Source organism: Apium graveolens, chromosome 7 (genome assembly GCF_009905375.1).
Source record: "Apium graveolens cultivar Ventura chromosome 7, ASM990537v1, whole genome shotgun sequence".
Lineage (NCBI taxonomy): Eukaryota > Viridiplantae > Streptophyta > Magnoliopsida > Apiales > Apiaceae > Apium > Apium graveolens.
The window spans coordinates 83,583,326-83,603,548 of NC_133653.1; the positions used below are offsets into that span (position 1 = coordinate 83,583,326).

The 20,223-nt window shown below is 39.8% G+C and overlaps 1 protein-coding gene across 1 annotated transcript; it reads right to left on the minus strand.

Annotated features, from left to right (window-relative positions):
- Nucleotides 1-695: 695 nt before the first annotated feature.
- On the minus strand, nucleotides 696-15,369 carry LOC141673815 (uncharacterized). The gene is made up of 7 exons (XM_074480551.1): nucleotides 15,309-15,369; nucleotides 14,919-15,213; nucleotides 14,159-14,567; nucleotides 13,106-13,846; nucleotides 12,312-12,430; nucleotides 12,112-12,239; nucleotides 696-859 (listed from the first exon to the last, which is right to left on the minus strand). The coding sequence occupies exons 1-7, from the start codon at nucleotides 15,367-15,369 to the stop codon at nucleotides 696-698; spliced, it is 1,917 nt and encodes a 638-aa protein (XP_074336652.1).
- Between the last annotated feature and the right edge of the window lie 4,854 nt (nucleotides 15,370-20,223).

A 20,223-nucleotide genomic window follows, 5' to 3' on the forward strand; every position in this document is an offset into this window, starting at 1 on the left:
TTTGGGGAGAAACATTGAGCTACATTGGCTGATGACATGGAATATACAAAACGGAAATTGTTAGGTCTCCCCACACTTATAATCAGCAATTCCGAAAAGCAGGCACTAGCATTAGAGGCAATTAGGGATTTACTGAAACGATATGGTAAATCATTTTTAGCTTTTGCAAAATATGTGTATAGAATCAGATGTCCCACCGGTTATTGTGGATGAGAAACCAGTGCATTTTAAGGATTGGGTGTTAAGCCTTGGTAATGGATTGACTTTAGTTTTTGCGCTTGATGATGACGTCGATCTATCCTGGGTTGAAATCCCAAAAGAGGTACATCATCCTACCAGTATCCGTCAATGCCAATAATATATTAACACTGCTAACTTCTTTTTTTCTGAAAAAATGCACTTGCTTTCATTAACTTGCATAAGAAATAAGATTACATTGGATAAAATATGGAGCAGTATGAAACCACTCCTTAAGACCTGACATAGAAACCGCGGTGAGCCACCGTATTCGTATATCGATAATCAAACATAACTAACACTTCCCTAAAGTGTTTTAATAATTGAATACAATCATCAATAATAGTATGGAAGTTGGACTTTCCCTGTTTGCCATGTATTGCATCCACCACAATTTTTGAATCCATCTCAAAGATGCACTGATAGTCTCGCCACTGATGAACCCAACAAAGAGCTTCCTAGAGACCTAAAGCCTCAGCTTCCCGCCTTTTTCTTCCTCCCGGAACGATGTTGCTTCTGGCCCCTACAAACGCACCCCGATCATCTCGAACCACACACGCCACACTGACCTCAGCCCTTTGATGCGGACACGCAGCATCGATATTGATTTTGAGCCATCCCTCTGTTAGGGCGAAAATACGCGCTAATAATACACACAAGTATACGCGTTCACAAGTAATATAAAATACTTTCTAGTTCCTTCCCACAGAGACTCAGACTAATTATGTTCAATTAACACTCACTCACCAATGTATTAAATACTTTTCAATGTCAAGAAAATAACACTTAGATTTGATTAACTAATTATTAACTACAATTAACTACGAGAATTAAGCACTTAATTGACACTTGAATTAACAATATTAAAACACACATGAAATCACAACTTCATTAGTACTTCCTTCAATAGTTATTGTTATTACCCTTAGCATGTAACAATGATGATATTAATCGAACAATACGAAACTGATAAAAGCCAACTTTCATTGTACTAATACAATTCTAACAAGCATCCACAATTAAGATAGAAGTTGAAAAGGCATCAATTATGTTGAGACCCTATAGGTCTACAGAATTTGACAACATAACGATTTAAGCACAAGTTATTCCTTATGATTACACAGGGCAAGTAAAACGGTTAGAGATACCCACTAATCATGCATACACATACATGAACCTGTGCTAACATGGCAAGTTCTAAACCTCAAGATCCACCGTCGCATTATAAGAGATTAACACCCTATCTTATATGTTCGCGACGCACATAAGACGAATAAGCATAACCAATACTAGATATCATACAATTATCACACACTAAGGTATTAAACAACTAACTAAAGAATTCCATAGTAAATCCGTTACGACCCCATGATCACGATTAGCCCATGATAGAACTCATCGTCACCATGGGTTCATATGAAAACATGATAATAACACACGAGAATAATAACTAAAACTACTTATATTAAACCAGAGTACGTCACAAGATTAAATAGGTTCAAAGCAAAGAAAACTAGTATCCAACGTTACAACGAAATAAAGAATCACAAGAAAATATGCTTCCTCTTCGTTGCGATGTGCTAAAACGGTCTTCTTCCTTATCTCCTTGCTCCACGATTAATACTACGATTCAACACACGTGAAAGGTCTCTGAAAACTACTTATATAGGAGTCCCACAAAACCCATCTATCTCAGAAGTTGGAAGCTCAACAAAATTAGGAGTCTAAAATAATTATTTTAAATTTCCGTCCATGAGGGGCCGCTCAGCATTCCTGAGCGGGCGCTCAGACCCCTTCTGGAAAATGCTCCGTTTTTGCTCCCGTTCTTTGCTGCATTCTGCTCCTATCTTCCCACTTGCGATGTCAAACACATGCCAAGGCTTATTCTTGATGAAATCTCTCCATAAATGCAAGTAATACCCTGAAATACATAAACACTAAAAAAATGCATCAAATACACAAAATACTTGATTTCAAGACACCAATTTAAGCAATTATAAGATGTTCTAAGTGGTATAAAATGCCACTTATCACACCCCCAAACTTAAATCGATGTTTGTCCTTAAGCGTCACAGACTCAAAAACAAAACAAAAATATGCATGAATGCAATCTACATGAAATGCAGCGATCCCTCTTACTACGACCAAACCAACCAACTTACGACATCTCAACAAATGTAATTAGGCAAATAAAGATCAATCAAATCATGCAACTAACATACAGCCAGAAACGTGGTGTGTGCGGATGCTTAACAAATATGCTTCGAAACTAGATCAATTATCATAACTTGACTATCCTCAAGGTAATCACATGATTATACGAAGAATAAAATTCTTGGCACAAAATGACTTATAACACTTCAAGATTACTGTAGCTTATTACGGAATCATGCTTTTTATTTAACACAACAAACAAATGCTTATTTGACCGTGTAATGAGTGAGGTCCACAAAAGACTTATGCAATGGCATCCATGTAGCGAACGTTAGGTTAGCGGATCCCAGACTATAAAAGCCTTAGGTCACTAGGCACAAAGTCCCCTAAGAACTTAATAACTCGAATACCAAAGAGCCCACTCGTGATCAATTATGCATTAACTCTCTATTTTTTTTTTCTTCTTTTTTTTTTCTTTTTTTTTTCTTTTTTTTTCTTTTTTTTTTCTTTCAAAATTTCCGAGCAAGTGCGTTTCTCTCCATCTTGCTCAACCTTAGACTACTCGCATAAAAATACGAGCCGGCTACTAGCCATTTGACGCCTAGCCACAATTAGCAATGAATTCCAATTTTTATTCCAATTTTTCTTTTCATGTCTTTTATCACTAAGAACCTATTATAAATTCTAAGCATAATCAATAGATTAACCTTGAAAACCATCAAACCATAACAACAATCTAGTCCTTAAGCATTCTCTAAGACTTAGTGAAATTACAAGTGTTTTCAGCATGCACGTTAACCTACAAGACTCAACATCACTTTAACGCTATCACTACACTCGCATAAACATCACAAATCAATTGGTAAAGCAACGCAAAAGGGATCATGGTATATGCATGAGCTACATGACATGATAAATAAAGCTATAAAAAAAAACTATATGACAAAAATATGCAATTATATGAAATAAACTATCATGAATATGCAACTATATGACATACACACAAAATATTCCTTAACTACCACCCCCAAACTTAAAATCTTCACTGTCCCCAGTGAAGGTAGTAGAAAGGAACACAGGGTATACCTACTCGGAGAGATCATCATCACCCTCAGAAGGTGGAATATCAGGAGGTGGATATGCAGAGTCCTCACCAAAAACGGGCCACTGGATGTCAGCTCCAAGGCCTCTAAAAGCAGTCCCAAGTGCAAGGGTGAGCTCCTGAGCAAACCTGCTATGCGTCTCGTACATAGCATCCATCTTCCTCGACAGCCTCCTATACTGGGCATCAGCCATCCCAACACCCTCCTGAGCTCTAGAAGAGCCTGCCTCGTCACGCCCTGGTCTCGCCATGGTAGCACCGCGTGCTGGACGCCCTCCTGGAAGACGATAACCCAACCCATGCTCCTCGGGCTCTCCACCAGTCCACTCCTACATCGCATTCAGAGTCCCGGAATCAATAGGAGCGGCCGACAGCTGCAACTGCTCGTGAGAAGGCCACTAAACTCCCACTGCTCGGCAAAGCTTTGTAACAGTAGATGCATAAGGGATGTTCATGTGCTTTTCTCCCCTCAAAAACTTCAGAATACCTTAGTAGATGAACTCACCAAGGTCCACATAGTACACCTCATTCAAAATTCCCCATAACAACTATGCTCGCTCAACTGTAACCTCATGTGCATGTGAAGTAGGCAGAATATTAGCACAAATAAAGGCATTCCATGCACGGGCATACCTATTTATCGCAATCTCCGGAAAATGAAGATACTCGTTAGTCCCAGTCTTGAACGTCCACACCGTGCCCGGCCTACAGAGAGTAGCACAAATCAAATCCAAGTCAAAATCTTCAGCAGTCTTCTCGTTCCAATTCTCCTCCGTGGGTTTCCTCTGTCGCTACCCAATCACACGGTGAATCGCCTCAGGGTGATAATCCACCGTCATCCCCGCACAACAGAAAACCTATTCTTTTCAGCCTTCGCATTCGCATAGAACTCGCGAACCACGCTCATCAGATTTGCCTCTGATGACTCACAAAAAGCAATCCAACCCTTCTCAGCAATCATTGGCAACAACTCACCATCCCTCCCTGATGGTAAGAATCCCCTCTCCTTCAAAATCGGCTTAACCAGAAGCCTAGTATACTCCTCCTCAGCAGCCCTATCAAATAAACGAGGCCTCACAACAGTACCCCTTGAATAATCAACAGTAGGAACAGTGCTGCTGCTATCAATAGTCCTAGATCTCTTGGGTGCCATTGAAACTGAGAAAAAGTGCTTAAGGTTTGTGTTTTTGAATATGGGAGAGATTTTAAGGTTTGAAAGTGTATGGGGAGTATATGTAATAGTTGTATGTATATATAGGGTAGAGATTAGGGTTTAAATTTGATTATGAGTGGGTTTTGAGGGTTAAAAATGTGGGTAATGGGAAGATAATTCGTGGGTAGTGGGGCTGTGTTTTTATTTTAATGTTTCTGGTTTTTTTTTGGATTTTTCTAAGGCTTAAAAAAAATTCTGCCAGTCGGGCCCTGAGCGGTCGCTCAGCAGAGCTGAGCGGGCGCTCAGGGGTCTTTTGGAAAAATAATTTTCTTGCCCTGTTTTTTTGATTTTTTTGTGGTTTTGGATAGGTTACGAACTTCTAAGGATGCCTATAACAACAAATCATGGGTTGCCTCCCAAGAAGCGCTTCTTTTTCGTCATTAGCTTGACGTAGCGTACCTTACTCAAGTTGACAATAAAACGGCACTAACCACTTCCCGGTTTGCTGTGTCCCCATAGTAATGCTTCAAACGCTGACCATTAACCTTGAATGCTTGGTCCGGATCATTTTCAAAAATCTCCACCGCTCCATGTGGAAACACAGTTTTGACAATAAAAGGTCCAGACCACCTTGATTTCAACTTTCCAGGAAAAAGTCGGAGATGAGAGTTGAATAAAAGAACTTGCTGCCCCGACACAAATGACTTAGGATATAGCTTCCTGTCGTGCTACCTTTTCGCTTTTTCCGTGTACATTTTGTTGCTCTCGTACGCTTGGAGTCGAAATTCATCAAGTTCATTTAACTGAAGCATTCATTTCTTACCAGCTGCATCTAGATCAAGGTTTAACTTCTTCAATGCCCAATAGGCCTTATGCTCAAGCTCCACAGGTAAATGACATCCCTTACCATACACAAGTTGAAACGGGGACATCCCAAGTGGAGTCTTGTATGCTGTTCTGTAAGCCTAAACAACTTCATCGAGCTTTAAAGACCAATTCTTCCTTGACGGACAAATAACTTTCTCTAGAATGCGCTTGATCTCTCTATTAGACACTTTCGCTTGACCATTAGTTTGCGGATGATAGGCAGTAGCAACACGATGATTCACATTATAGCGTTGCATCATAGAAGTAAACTTAGGGTTGCAGAAATGCGACCCCTCATCACTTAATTACTCGTGGCATTCCAAACCTTGTGAAAATCTGCTTATGAAGAAAATTCAACACTACCTTTGCATCATTCGTTGGTAGAGACTTGACTTCTACCCATTTGGATACATAATCGACTGCCAGCAAGATGTACTGATTATTGCAAGACGAAACAAATGGCCCCATGAAATCGATTCCCCAAACATCAAAGACCTCGACTTCAAGCATCACATTTAACGGCATCTCATCCTTCCTCGTAAGATTTCCCACTCTTTGGCAACGATCATACCTTAAAACGAACTGATGAGCATCCTTAAACAAAGTAGGCCAGAAAAAACCTGCTTGTAGAATACGAGCTGCCATCTTCTCACCACCATAATGTCCACCATAAACTGTGGAGTGGCAGTCTCGTAATATCCCCTCCGTCTCACACAGTGGGATACATCTCCTGATGATCTGGTCAGCTCCCTGTCTTAACAGGTACGGTTCATCCCACATATACCACTTTACCTCATGCAGAAATTTCTTCTTTTGAGCTGTATTCATATTAGGAGGCATTATATTGCTGACAAGATAGTTCACAATATCTGCGAACCATGGCTCTTCCTCCTGAACTGCGAACAACTGCTCATCAGGAAAAGATTCATTGATCAATGTCTTATCATGTGAAGTAGACTCGGGATTCTCCAATCTAGAGAGATGGTCAACTACTTGATTCTCAGTACCTTTTAGATCCTTGATCTCTAACTCAAATTCCTGTAGCAAGAGCACCCAACGAATGAGTCTAGCCTTCGAATCCTTCTTGGAAACGAAAGAGCGAATGGCCGCATGATCAGTGAACACTGTCACCTTTAGCCCAAGGAAATAAGATCGAAATTTTTTAAAACCAAAGACTATAGCCAAGAGCTCCTTCTCAGTAGTGGTGTAGTTCATTTGAGCTCCATTTAAAGTCTTACTTGCGTAGTAGACCATATGAAAGAGATTATTCTTGCGTTGCCCAAGAACTGCGCCCACCGCATAATCACTCGCATCACACATCATCTCAAAAGGCTCTGTCCAATCAGGTTTTGTAATAACTGGTGCAGTTATCAAACTCTTCTTGAGAGTCTCGAATGCCGTCAAGCATTCATCATCAAATTTGAAAGACACATCCTTCTCAAGCAAGTTGCACAACGACTTAGATATCTTCGAAAAGTCCTTGATGAAACGCCGATAAAAACCCGCATGACCAAGAAAACTACGAATTCCTTTCAAAGAAATAGGCGGTGGAAGATTTTCAATGACTCCCACCTTGGCTTTGTCCACCTCAAGACCCTTTCTAGAAACCTTATACCCAAGAATAATGCTTTCACGCACCATAAAGTGACACTTTTCCTAATTGAGCACCAAATTAGTTTCCACACACCTTTTGAGCACCGCACGAAGATTATTCAAACATTCATCATACGAATGTCCAAAGACGGAGAAGTCGTCCATGAACACTTCGACATTATTTCCAATCATATTAGAGAATATAACCATCATACATCTCTGAAAAGTGGCAGGTGCGCCACATAAGCCAAACAAAACTCTGCGAAAAGCAAACGTGCCAAATGGACAAGTGAAGGTAGTCTTTTCTTGATCCTCTGGTGCAATACATATCTGATTATACCCCGAATAGCCATCCAGAAGACAATAATACTCATGACCGGCCAACCTGTCAAGCATCTGATCAATAAATGGAAGAGGGAAGTGATCCTTCCTTGTGGCCTTGTTCAACTTTCTGTAGCCATGCATACTCTCCATCCTGTGACTGTTCGAGTGGGGATGAGCTCGTTCTTCTCATTTGCTACCACAGTAATATCTCCTTTCTTAGGTACACATTGCATGGGGCTCACCCAAGAACTGTCAGAAATATGTTAAATGATTACTGCATCCAGCCACTTCAGAATTTCTTTCTTCACCACTTCTTTCATGATAGGATTAAGTCTGTGCTGTTGCTCAACAGTCGGCTTACTACCCTCCTCTAGCAGAATTTTATGCATGCAGTACGAAGGGCTGATCCCCTTGATGTCTGCTATAGTCCATGCGATAGCCGATTTGAATTCTCTCAAGATCCTCAAGAGCTTGTCCTCCTCACTACCTGAAAGGTCAGATGCAAGAATAACAGGTAAAGTAGATGCATCACCTAAAAAACATACCTCAAGTGTTCGGGAAATGGTTTAATCTCCAAGGTAGGTGCCTCCTCAATAGATGGTTTGAGCTTTCCTTCAGCATTTTTGAGGTTAGAAGTACCAAGAGATTCAAATGGCATGTCTAGCTTTCGCCTCCAAGGAGAAGCATTTAGATATTGTAGTTGCTCATTGCCATCCTCGTCATCACTATCAAAGTCCCCCACTAAGGCTTTCTCTAATGCATCAGACATTAGCATATGATCAAGTTCTGAAGTAACCGCAGAATTAATCAAATCCACTTTTAAGCACTCCTCGTCTTCTGTAGGGAATTTTATCGCTTTGAATATATTGAATGTCACATCCTGATCCTGCACCCTCATAGTAAGTTCACCCTTCTGCACATCTATCAAGGTACGGCCTGTAGCCAAGAAAGGTCTCCCCAAGATAATGAGAATCTTTTTATCTTCCTCGAAATCCAGAATAATAAAGTCAGCAGGAAAGAAGAGCTCATCCACCTTTACTAGCACATCCTCCACTATGCCTCGTGGGTATGTAATAGAATGATTAGCCAATTATAGAGACATGTAGGTGGGCTTTGGATCAGGCAAATTCAACTTTTTGAAGATAGACAATGGCATCAGATTGATGCTTGCTCCCAAATCACACAGGCACTTGTCAAAAGACAACTTGCCGATGGTACAAGGAATGGTGAAGCTACCTGGATCTTTAAGCTTTTGAGGTAATTTTTATTGCAGCACAGCACTGCACTCTTCCGTTAGAGCAACGGTCTCAAGGTCATCCAGTTTCACCTTCCTTAAAAGAATGCTCTTCATAAATTTCGCATAACTAGGCATTTGCTCCAGAGCCTCAGCGAAAGGTATATTGATGTGAAGTTTCTTGAACACCTCCAGAAACTTACCAAACTGCTTATCTAGCTTTTGTTGTTGCAATCTCTTAGGGAAAGGTGGTGGAGGATAGATCTATTTCTCCCCTGTATTACCCTCAGGCAGAGTATGTTCAACAGTAGTCTTCCTTGGTTCCGCCGCTTTCTCCTTTTGCTTATCTTCTTCATCACCAACTTCAGCTTCTCCGTCTTTTGCTTTTTCAGCATCAGCAACTTTTCCAGACCTTAAGGTAATAGCCTTGACTTGCTCTTTAGCTTACTTTCTGCCTGGCACTTCAGCATCACTGGGAAGTGTGCCAGGTTGACGATTGAGCACTGCATTGGCTATTTGGCCGATTTGATTTTCGAAGGTCTTGATAGAAACAGCCTAACTTTTGCACAACAGCTTAAGTTCCTCGAAATCGGCACTAGAAGGTGGAGCTGCACCTCCTTGTTGAGAATATGATTGCCTTTGAGCATAATGCTGTGGTTGCTGGAATCCAGGTGGATTAAACTATTTACTTACGCCTTGCTGATATGGTTGCCGAATAACATTCTGAATATTAATCCAGCTGAAATTTGGATGATTTCTGTTGTTAGGATGATAAGTAGCTGGCACAGGCTGCTGCGGTCGCTGATAATTGCTCACATACTGCACAAATTCATTAACAAGAGAACACTGATCCGTAGCATGAGAACCTGCACAAAGCTCACAGACCATAGCTATCTGATTGACTCTATAGGTGGCTAAAGCATCGACCTTCATAGACAGCGTTAGAAGCTGCGCTGTAATAGCTGTAGCTGCATCAACTTCCAGAATACCTGCTACCTTCCCAGGCATCATCCTTTGAGTTAGGTTTTGATGCTCATTTGCAGCCATAGTCTCAATAAGATTATAAGCCCCAGTATAGCTTTTGGCCCACAAGGCGCCTCCAGCTGCTGCATCGAGCATGGGCCGAGATTGGGCCCCCAAACCATTATAGAAACTAGTGATCACCATCCAATCAGGCATACCATGATGTTGACACTTTCTCAACATCTCCTTGTAGCGCTCCCAAGCTTCGCACATGGATTCTGTAGGTTGCTGCGTAAACTGAGTAAGAGCACTCCTCACAGCCGCAGTCTTCGCCATTGGATAGAACTTCACCAGAAACTTCTGTGCAAGATCTTGCCAAGTAGTGATGGACCCAGCTGGTTCAGAATGTAACCGGTCATTAGCTTTATCCCTTAGAGAGAATGGGAAAAGCCTCAGCTTGATAGCCTCATCAGTCACACCATTATATTTGAAAGTACTACAGATCTCGACAAAATTCCTGATGTACATGTTGGGATGTTCAGTAGCAGCACCTCCAAAAGAAACAGAATTCTGCACCATCTGAATAGTGCCCGGCTTGATTTCAAAAGTGTTAGCCTGAATAGTCGGGTGAAGGATGCTTGACTGAATGTCATCAATTTTAGGCCGAGAAAAGTCCATAAGAGCTGCATCTGCCTGAACTATACGATCACCCATGATTACTGGTTCTTTCTGCTCACTTTCTGTATCCGAATCTTCAAAATCTATCTTCTCCGGAATACCAAGAACTTCGTCTGTCTCCTCAGCCGTATCTAAAGTCCTCTTGCGAGTACGAGAACATGTTTGCAAAAATGCTCGCTAAAGTACCTGAAACACAACCGGAAACAATAAGTAACAAGTCTTAATCAATGAGTCCCAATGACCACTGATGGTAAGTACATAAACTAAATAAATACGCCGAGTCCCCGGCAGCGGCGCCAAAAATTTGTTAGGGCGAAAACACGCGCTAATAATACACGCAAGTATACACGTTCACAAGTAATATAGAATACTTTCTAGTTCGTTCCCACAGAGACTTAAACTAATTATGTTCAATTAACACTCACTCACCAATGTATAATTACTTCTCAATGTCAAGACAATAACACTTAGATTTGATTAACTAATTATTGACTACAATTAACTACGAGAATTAAGCACTTAATTGACACTTGAATTAATAATATTAAAACACACATGAGATCACAACTCCATTACTACTTCCTTCAATAGTTATTGTTATTACCCTTAGCATGTAACAGTGATGATACTAATCGAACAACACGAAACTGATAAAAGCCAACTTTCATTGTACTAATACCATTCTACCAAGCATCCACAATTAAGATAGAAGTTGAATATGCATCAATTATGTTGAGACCCTATATGTCTACAGAATTTGACAACATAACGATTTAAGCACAAGTTATTCCTTATGATTATACAGGGCAAGTAAAACGGTTAGAGATACCCACTAATCATGCATACACATACATGAACCTATGCTAACATGGCAAGTTCTAAACCTCAAGATCCACCGTCGCTTCACAAGAGATTAACACCCTATCTTATATGTTCGTGACGCACATAAGACGAATAAGCACAACCAATACTAGATATCATACAATCATCACACACTAACGTATTAAACAACTAACTAAAGAATTCCATAGTAAATCCGTTACGACCCCTGATCACGATTAGCCCATGATAGAACTCATCGTCACTATGGGTTCATATGAAAACATGATAATAACATACGAGAATAATAACTAAAACTACTTATATTAAACCAGAGTATGTCACAAGAGTAAATAGGTTCAAAGCAAAGAAAACTAGCATCCAATATTACAACGAAATAAAGAATCACAAGAAAATATGCTTCCTCTTCGTTGCGATGTGCAAAAACGGTCTTCTTCCTTATCTCCTTGCTCCTCGATTAATACTACGATTCAACACACGTGAAACATCTCTGAAAACTACTTATATAGGAGTCCCACAAAACCTAGCTATCTCAGAAGTTGGAAGCTCAACAAAATTAGGAGTCTAAAATAATTATTTTAAATTTCCGTCCCTGAGCGGCCGCTCAGCATTCCTGAGCGGGCGCTCAGCTTCCTGAGCGGTCGCTCAGCAGAGCTGAGCGGGCGCTCAGACCCCTTCTGGAAAATGCTCTATTTTTGCTCCCGTTCTTTGCTGCATTCTGCTCCTATCTTCCCACTTGCAATGTCAAACACATGCTAAGGCTTATTCTTGATGAAATCTCTCCACAAATGCAAGTAATACCCTGAAATGCACAAACACTAGAAAAACGCATCAAATACACAAAATACTTGATTTCAAGACACCAATTTAAGCTATTATAAGACGTTTTAAGTGGTATAAAATGCCACTTATCACCCTCTGGTGGTTTAGTCCATTTCTTACTTATTTGCTTGCCCAGTCGCCCACCTGCAGCACCTGCACCTGCAACACCTGCAACATCTTGACTCTTTCTCCAGTCTTGCAGCAAGTTAGTAACCATACTATGAACACCAAACACTGGAATAAATGTCCTCTCCCAAACCCATACATTCCGTCTATACCACAACCCCCAACAATGTAACCCAATCATGACACATCTCTGCTTGCTACTATGCATAAACTCTCACTTCAGCACTTCTCTCACCGATTCCCCTCCTCCCACCCTTAATAGACTATGCTCTCCTAATTCGCACCATAGCTCACGAGCTGCATTACAGGTAAATAAAACATGACTTGTATCCTCCACCTGCACATTATAAACAGAGCACACACTACTTATATTGACACACTTCTTTTCCAGTTCAAGTGCCGTGGGCAATACATTATGACATACCCTCCATAAAAAATTTAAAATTTTTCCTGGCATTTGTAAACTTCAAACCCTCTTCCAAAACCCATTTCCATGCCCCTGGCTCTCCCCCCAGATCCTTCTGTAGTAGCTTTTCACTGTAAACTCACCATTATTATCCAATGGCCTCTCGATCACAACGAGGCAGTGGAACTCGTAAAATCAGCCCTCTATCCCGTTCATTACACAAATCATTTAACACTTCCATGTCCCACCCCTTTTGATCCATAAACATCAGCACCGTCACAGAATTATTTTCAATCTCCCCATAAACTGGACTCGTTAAGTAACCATTAGTCTCACATAGTAGCCACGGGCTTCCCTATATACTTGTATCCCTCCCGTTCCCAATTCTTTGTCTACAACCCATACGCACCACTTCTTGAGAGGCCAGTATACTACGCCACATATAGGATGGGTTCGTTCCAAGTTTAGCATCCAAGATATCAGTATGTGGATAATATTTCACCTTCATCAAAGCTATAACTAAAGGATTAACATTATTTATTAATCTTCAAGCTTGCTTTGCCAGCATTGATAAGTTAAACTCATTTAGCTTCCGAAAACCCAAACCTCCAGTTTCTTTAACCTCGCACATTCTCTCCAATTTATCCACCTGATCCCTTTTTTCTCATTTCCCGTACCCCACCAATAAGCATTCATACTCCTTTCAATATTTTCACAAATACCAGCTGGAATAAAAAATAAACCCATCCAAAAGTTAGGAATAGATTGAGCAGCCGTTTTTAAAAGGGTCACTTTTCCAGCTTTAGAAACTGACTGAACACTCCATGTTTGCAATTTTTGCTCCACCCGATCGACTAGAAAGCTGAACACTGCTTGTTTATTCTGCCCAATCCTCATTGGCATGCCTATATACTTACTAGGGTTACCACTTTCACCAACTCCCAGAATATTACAAACTGCTATTTTACTCTCCCTGCTGGTGTTCGATGAAAAAGTGATTGCTGATTTTGTCAGATTTACTACCTGCCCCGAAACATCAGCATATCTATGAAGAATATTTTTCATTGAGTTCGCTTCCCTTGTATTTGCTTTAAAAAAGAAATAGCAATCGTCCGCAAATAATGAATGAGAAATAGGCAGAGCATCTCGTGCTATTTTACACCCAGTTATCAGTCCTACCTCCTTATTGCGCCTTATAATGGAGCTCAAGCCCTCCGCATACATAAAATAAATGTAAGGAGACATCGGATCACCTTGACGCAATCCCCTTCGAGGTGCAACATGCCCAAACTCTTCTCCATTGTGTAAAAATTTGTAGGACACTGATATAATAACTTGCGTTACTCTCTACCCATATTTCAGCAAAACCAAACTTCTGCAACATATTGCGTATAAAAACCCATTCCAAATGATCATACGCCTTTGAAATATTAATTTTCAAACCAACAACCCCCTCCCTTCCTTGTGTCATTCTTTGCATGTAGTGATTGACCTCAAAAGCGACTAAGGCGTTATCCGTTAATAAGCGACCCTCTACAAAAGCACTTTGCCTATTCGATATGATTGCATCAAGAATTTTTTAAGTCTGTTTGTCATAACTTTCGTCAGAATTTGCATTAAAACATTACACAATGAGATGGGTCTAAGATCTCCCATTACCGTTGGTGCCTTAACCTTCGGTATCAAGCAAATCACAATCTCATTCACTTCACTGGGTAATTCTCCAAGTTGTATAAATCGTCGACAGAAGTTAATGACATCGTGTTTGACAATATCCCAAAAAACTTGAAAGAAATCCGGGTTTAACCCTTCCGGTCCACATGCTTTATCGGGATGCATCGCAAAAACAGCTTCCTTCACTTCATCCTCATGCACTTCTTGCAACAACTCCTCATTAACCCTTTTTGTTATCTGCGTCACTCGTTCTCCTGATGACAGCTGATCTGGAGTATTTGACGACGTAAATAATTCCTCAAAATAATTTTCAATCACCCCCCGAATTTCTTCTTTTGACTCCTGCCACTCGCCATTCACATCCTTGATACGATCAATATTGTTATTCTTTTTTCTTGAGGATACAAATATATGAAAGAACCGAGTATTTTTGTCCCCTTCCCTCAACCAATGTTGCTTAGCCCGCTGCTTCCAGTATATTTCTTGCGTTCCAACAACCTCAGATAAATATCTCGAGTCTCACTGTATTGCCTGACCCCAGCTCTATCTCTATGCGACTGTAATTTTCGCAGAGTTCTTTTGCAATCCTGAATTTGTTGCTTATATTTTCTATTTTGCTCCCCCACTCCTGTAATTTATTTCCACAGCTGTGAATTTTGTCCACTATACTACCGTCTCCAACTCTCTCCCAACCTTGTTTCACCACCCCCTGCAATCCTGCTCTCTAATCCATGCATTCTCAAACCTGAATATTTTACCCCTCGGCACATACACCTGCTTCATAAGATTAGGATATAATGGAAGGTGACCTGAAGTTGACACTTCAATCGTTTGAACCTCCGCCAACGGAAAAATATCTCGCCAACTCTGAGTCGTAACTCCCCTATCTAAACGTTCTTGTACCCAGTGCTGCTGACCCCTTCCTCGCTCCCACGTAAATTTCTCCCCTACAAACCCCAAGTCGTGTAACCCACATTCGTTCAAGACTTCTGTAAACTCCATCAACAAATTATACGGATGTCTTCTGCCTCCTCTTTTTTCTGTTTCGAACATCATATCGTTAAAATCGCCTATTACACACCAAGGCAGCTTTGATTCAGTAGCCAAATCCCTTAACATCTCCCACGATTCATACCGTCACTGCCTTTCAGGTAAACCATAAAAACCTGTATACCTCCAACGACCAACTTGCTCATTTGTTACTTCAAAATCAATGTAGTTCCTTGTAGTTTTAATTATTCTGCATCCCTCCTTATTCTTCCAAATTAGGGCGAGACCACCACTCCGACCTTGGACATCCACTGCAGCATAACCCTCAAAATTTAAACTTTTGTACACCTCTTTTATTTTCTTTTATTTTGATAAAGTTTCTGACAAAAAAATAATGCTGGGCTTTTTTTCTTGGGTAAGTTCTTTTAAAAATCGAATTGTCTGTGGCTTACCCAACCCATGACAATTCCACGCCAGGAGACTCATTATTCTAGACGAGCTTGGAAACCAAGACCCGCCTCTAGCCTGTTTTCTGGCACAGTAGCCATTTGATTATCCATCACATTCTCAATTTCCTTATTACTCTCCTGATTTTCCTCCGCCTCTGTCCTTTTACGTTTAGCATCCAGTATTAACACCTCATTTTCAAACTTCTCGCGTCCACTTTCTATCACTCCCGTTTTTACAGCCATATGTAACTCATTCACCTTTTGTTTCTCCCTTGACAAAACAGGATCACGTTTTCTCCTCCTAAATTTTCTGTAACTACCCCATCTGTCTCCATGAAGTGCGTTACTGCCATTTCTCTCCCCTGAACACCAAACTCTGTCGTTCCACCACCGTCAGACCACCTTTTCTGTCCACCCTATTTCCCATTTCGAAGCCATTTTGACCCCAGCTGTTGAATTTTTGCATTTTTGCTCAGAGCTCGTAGCCACACACCATATGCTCTTTCTACTATTTTCTCCGAATTTGCATAGACCACTTCACAATCTCTATCCGAATGTCCGATCTTGCCACATACAAAACAAAATGTTCCCAATCGTTCATACTTGAAATTTACCCAACTCCAACTCCCATCCTCCTTTTTCAACTTAATTCTCCTCTTTAATGGTTTCTCTATATTCAAAGCAATGCGAATTCTCATATATTGCTTCCACAACCCGTTGACATTTGCTAGATCCATTTTAACCACCTCCCCAACCTGTCGACCAATGCTATCCAGAAGTTTCTCCGACACCATTCCAGATGGAAAATGATAAACCTGCACCCAAATATCCATCTTATTTAAGGGTACTTGATTCGCATTTTCCCCTCCTTCCAGATGATGACACAGTAATGAGCTCTGTTCAAAACTCCAAGGTTCTCCATAACGATGCCATCATATTCTGCATTGCCATGAAATTAATATTTTTTTCAGTCAAAAATCTCCCCACCAGGATGTACGTTTTTCTCTGACCCAACCCTCCTTCCTCTGCCTATAGAACTCCTCCTTCATCCTCCTCCTCCAATGACAAATTTGCATACATGTCCTCCATGTTTTGTTGAGAAGATGCCATGACGTAAATAACAAGAAATTTAAGAGGATTTGAACGAATAGAACAAGTTAAAAGACAAAGAAAATGAACATATTTAACTTGTCATATAGACAAGACACACTCAATATTTGAGTGACTCCTTATAGTTAACACTGCTAACTTCTTAAGCATTATTCAACAACCTAAGAATTAATATGTACATAGTAATCAATATGTATAGCTACATACTCATTCATAAGGGTTAATATATTTAAAGTCAAGGAATATTTCTACCAGCAAGATAATAACTTCACATGTACCCATATTACTAAATCACAGGAACAAACATCTGAGGCATTTAAATAGCCTTAAAGGCACATTCATGATGCCTAAAATTTTAAAATTATTTGATTTGGGGGTATTAATATGAGGTAGTCAATTTCTTCATCTTTGTATGTATTGCAGGTTCATGTCACCTACTCTAGGGACCCAATAATAGCTATTGTTGATGAAATATATGGTGACCTACCCCACAACCACGGAAATACAAACTACCTAGGGAACGAGCAATATTGACACCCCTTAATGAGTATGTGGAAAAGATCAATCGTGAGATTTTAACCCGGTTTCCAGGTGCTCCACATGTTTATAAAAGCTGTGACTTTATTTGTAAAGGCCCAGGCACCGACACTTCTGATGGAACGCTCTATCCCTCGGAATATCTTAACACACGCAGGTTCAACGATATGCCAAACCATTAAATAGAGGTCAAAGTGGGTGTTCCTATATGGCTGTTTCGGAATCTAAACCTAAATAAAGGGTTGTGTAATGGTACGCGTCTTATTGCCCATTCCTTATTGAGGGCCTGATTATAACTGGAAACAAGATCGGTGAAAAAGTATACATAATGAGGATAAACATGACCCCTGCAGATAAGATGATTCCTTTTAAAATGAAAAGAAAACAGTTCCCTCCCGCTGTCTGTTATGCAATGACAATAAATAAAAGTCAGGGCCAAACCCAATTTTCAACCATGGGCAACTATATGTAGCTGTATAAAAAGTGACGTCTCCGGCTGGCTTGAAAATTGCGTGTTCCAATGAAGATAGTACCACGATTGGGCATACCAAAAATATTATGTATCGGGAAATCTTTAATGACATACATATCTAGAAAACATATAGGCATATTATCGACATATATGATCGCATGTCTTTGTGCACAGTTTTGCTGGTTGACATCTACAGGACTGTCTATAAGCAGCCACGCTATGGGAAGGGACAATTACTCTCTATGAAGTACACCGTCTTAATCATTACTGACCTATCATCTCAGCAGAGAAGAGGTAGGTAAAACATTTCACCAAAAAAGGTACACGGATCCCAAACTAACAGTTTGAATGTTACTGATCCTACTTTAATAACACCGTTCATGTGACAGGAACCTTATACATATCATCAACTCAGGCAACAACTATATCTTTTAACCTAAAATATGAAAAAGCGCGCAATCTTAGAAAACTAATTGGCCAAGAGTATCGAGAATTCATATGCCCCATACCTTGTGAAACTTATCTTGGAAATTTGCTACTCCCAGACCAGGATCCTCTTACCTCCACATTGGCCGAAATCTAAACAAGCTCATTATAGGTCATCAAAGAGTAAACAATAACACAACTCGCTCTTCCTTTCCATTAATATCACAAATTTTCCCATTTACTGCCTACTTCTTAGAGCTCATGCAATCAAGATATACAAAAAATTTCTATTCAATAAAAATGGGCTACATAACATTAATTTCATACGTATATGATCACTATATCACCCTACCTGCATGCATATTCATGTTGTAAATGCTTTAATAAACAATTTATAAATACAAAACATGCAGTATTGTTGCACGGTCACAATCGTCAATGTCGTTCTATATGAACAGAGGCGAACTATCTTCTGCACATTTTATGAACACAATGTCGAGATGGATATGCATAACTATTACTATAAAATTTGTGGCCGAAACTACGTGACACATGTGAAGAGGTGAGAACACTAACCATGACCGCACTCGGTATCAGTCCTCCTAACATAATGAACCTATATTTTGCTTTTCATCTTGGGTATACCGATGCTTGTTAGAGACCAAAATTGTACTGCTATGTTGATTATCCGTGGTCGAGAATTAAAACAATTAACGGGTTTTCACATTAACGACTTCATCGTATATTACACCAATGTAAGTATCATGTCAAAATTTACAAGCATAACTTCATTACATGATACTAACCTTTGCTCTTGCCGATACATTTCTCAGGTTGACACCTATATGACTCATTGCTGCATACGAAATATTATAGGGGCAACTGCATTTTTGAATTGTTGTTGGCTCTTGTTCCCTTTTCCAATGGGATTGGTGACCTCCTTATAAAATGAGTCCTACGATACACCCAACCCAGGTCTTCTCAGCCCCTTCTCAAGATGACAACGAGGTGACAGAGCAAATTGGCAAGTGAAACAGTGGTGCTTTTCTTATATAATTACCCCTTTTCTTGATCATGTATTCTTTAAACATTCTTTAAATATTGAACACGATAAACGAAAATAGTAGCATATTCTTTAAACATTGAGGATTGATATTATAAGCTACCGATAAATGAGTCTATCAATTAGGCCTGAATACATTCACAGTTATAAAATTAATAGATTAACGTGTAAGTATATTTTTAATGGGGTTGGATTGGATCGGTTTAAAAATATCGAAACCCATATCCCAAACCAATTAAATCGGGTTGACATTTTTTCAACCCAAATATGTATCAGGTTGAAAATTGGGTTGAAAAAATTGGTTTGGATCGGCCAAAATAGGGTCGGTTCGGATCAGTTTACCCGGTTTAGTCGGGTTGTGTACACCCCTAGTTAGCACAACCTTTTGAAATTGTTCCACGAAGACACACTTTAAACATAAAAAATGTTCTCAAGGCCCAAACACTATATGTGTTATTCAGTGTCAAACTTCCACAAAATCACCCAAATAACTGAAAGTGGCAACAACATGATCCAAGGAATCAAATGAAGCTTTATTAAAATATATAATGGAGCAATATATCCTCACCATGTCCACAGTATAAACTTGCTAAAAATTCAAAAACACCTTCATTCAGCTACAATCAATATTATTTTTAAATTAATCATTTGGTAGTGCTTATATTAATCCATTAAATAGGCATTAAATATATAAAATATGTTAGATTACTTTTATAATATATATATATATATTATGGGCTTACAAATTAAAACAATTATATTTAACTGTTTTTTCTATATTTAGACTAATTAAGTGGTCTAAACTAAAGAGTCCAAAGACATCTTATTGGGTATGGGCTATGTAATGTGTAATACCCATAGTAAGCCTTATTAGGGTTAATGGGGTCTAATTAGGCTACTATATAAAGAACATAATAGGGTTTTGGTCCCCAATGCTATTCACAGCCTCTACTCCTCCATTTCCATCAGTTTGAGTGAGATACGGCTAGAGGCGAATCAAGTC

Excerpts from the sequence above, each read along its gene's own strand:
- LOC141673815 (XM_074480551.1), bottom strand. The coding sequence starts at position 15,369 with ATGAGCAAGTTGGTCGTTGGAGGTATACAGGTTTTTATGGTTTACCTG. Across the intron at positions 13,847-14,158 it reads CGAAGGTTAAGGCACCAACG|AGAGTAACGCAAGTTATTAT; the intron begins GTAATGGGAGAT and ends AAATATGGGTAG. Across the intron at positions 860-12,111 it reads TGCAGGTGCAGGTGCTGCAG|AGGGATGGCTCAAAATCAAT; the intron begins GTGGGCGACTGG and ends TCGCCCTAACAG.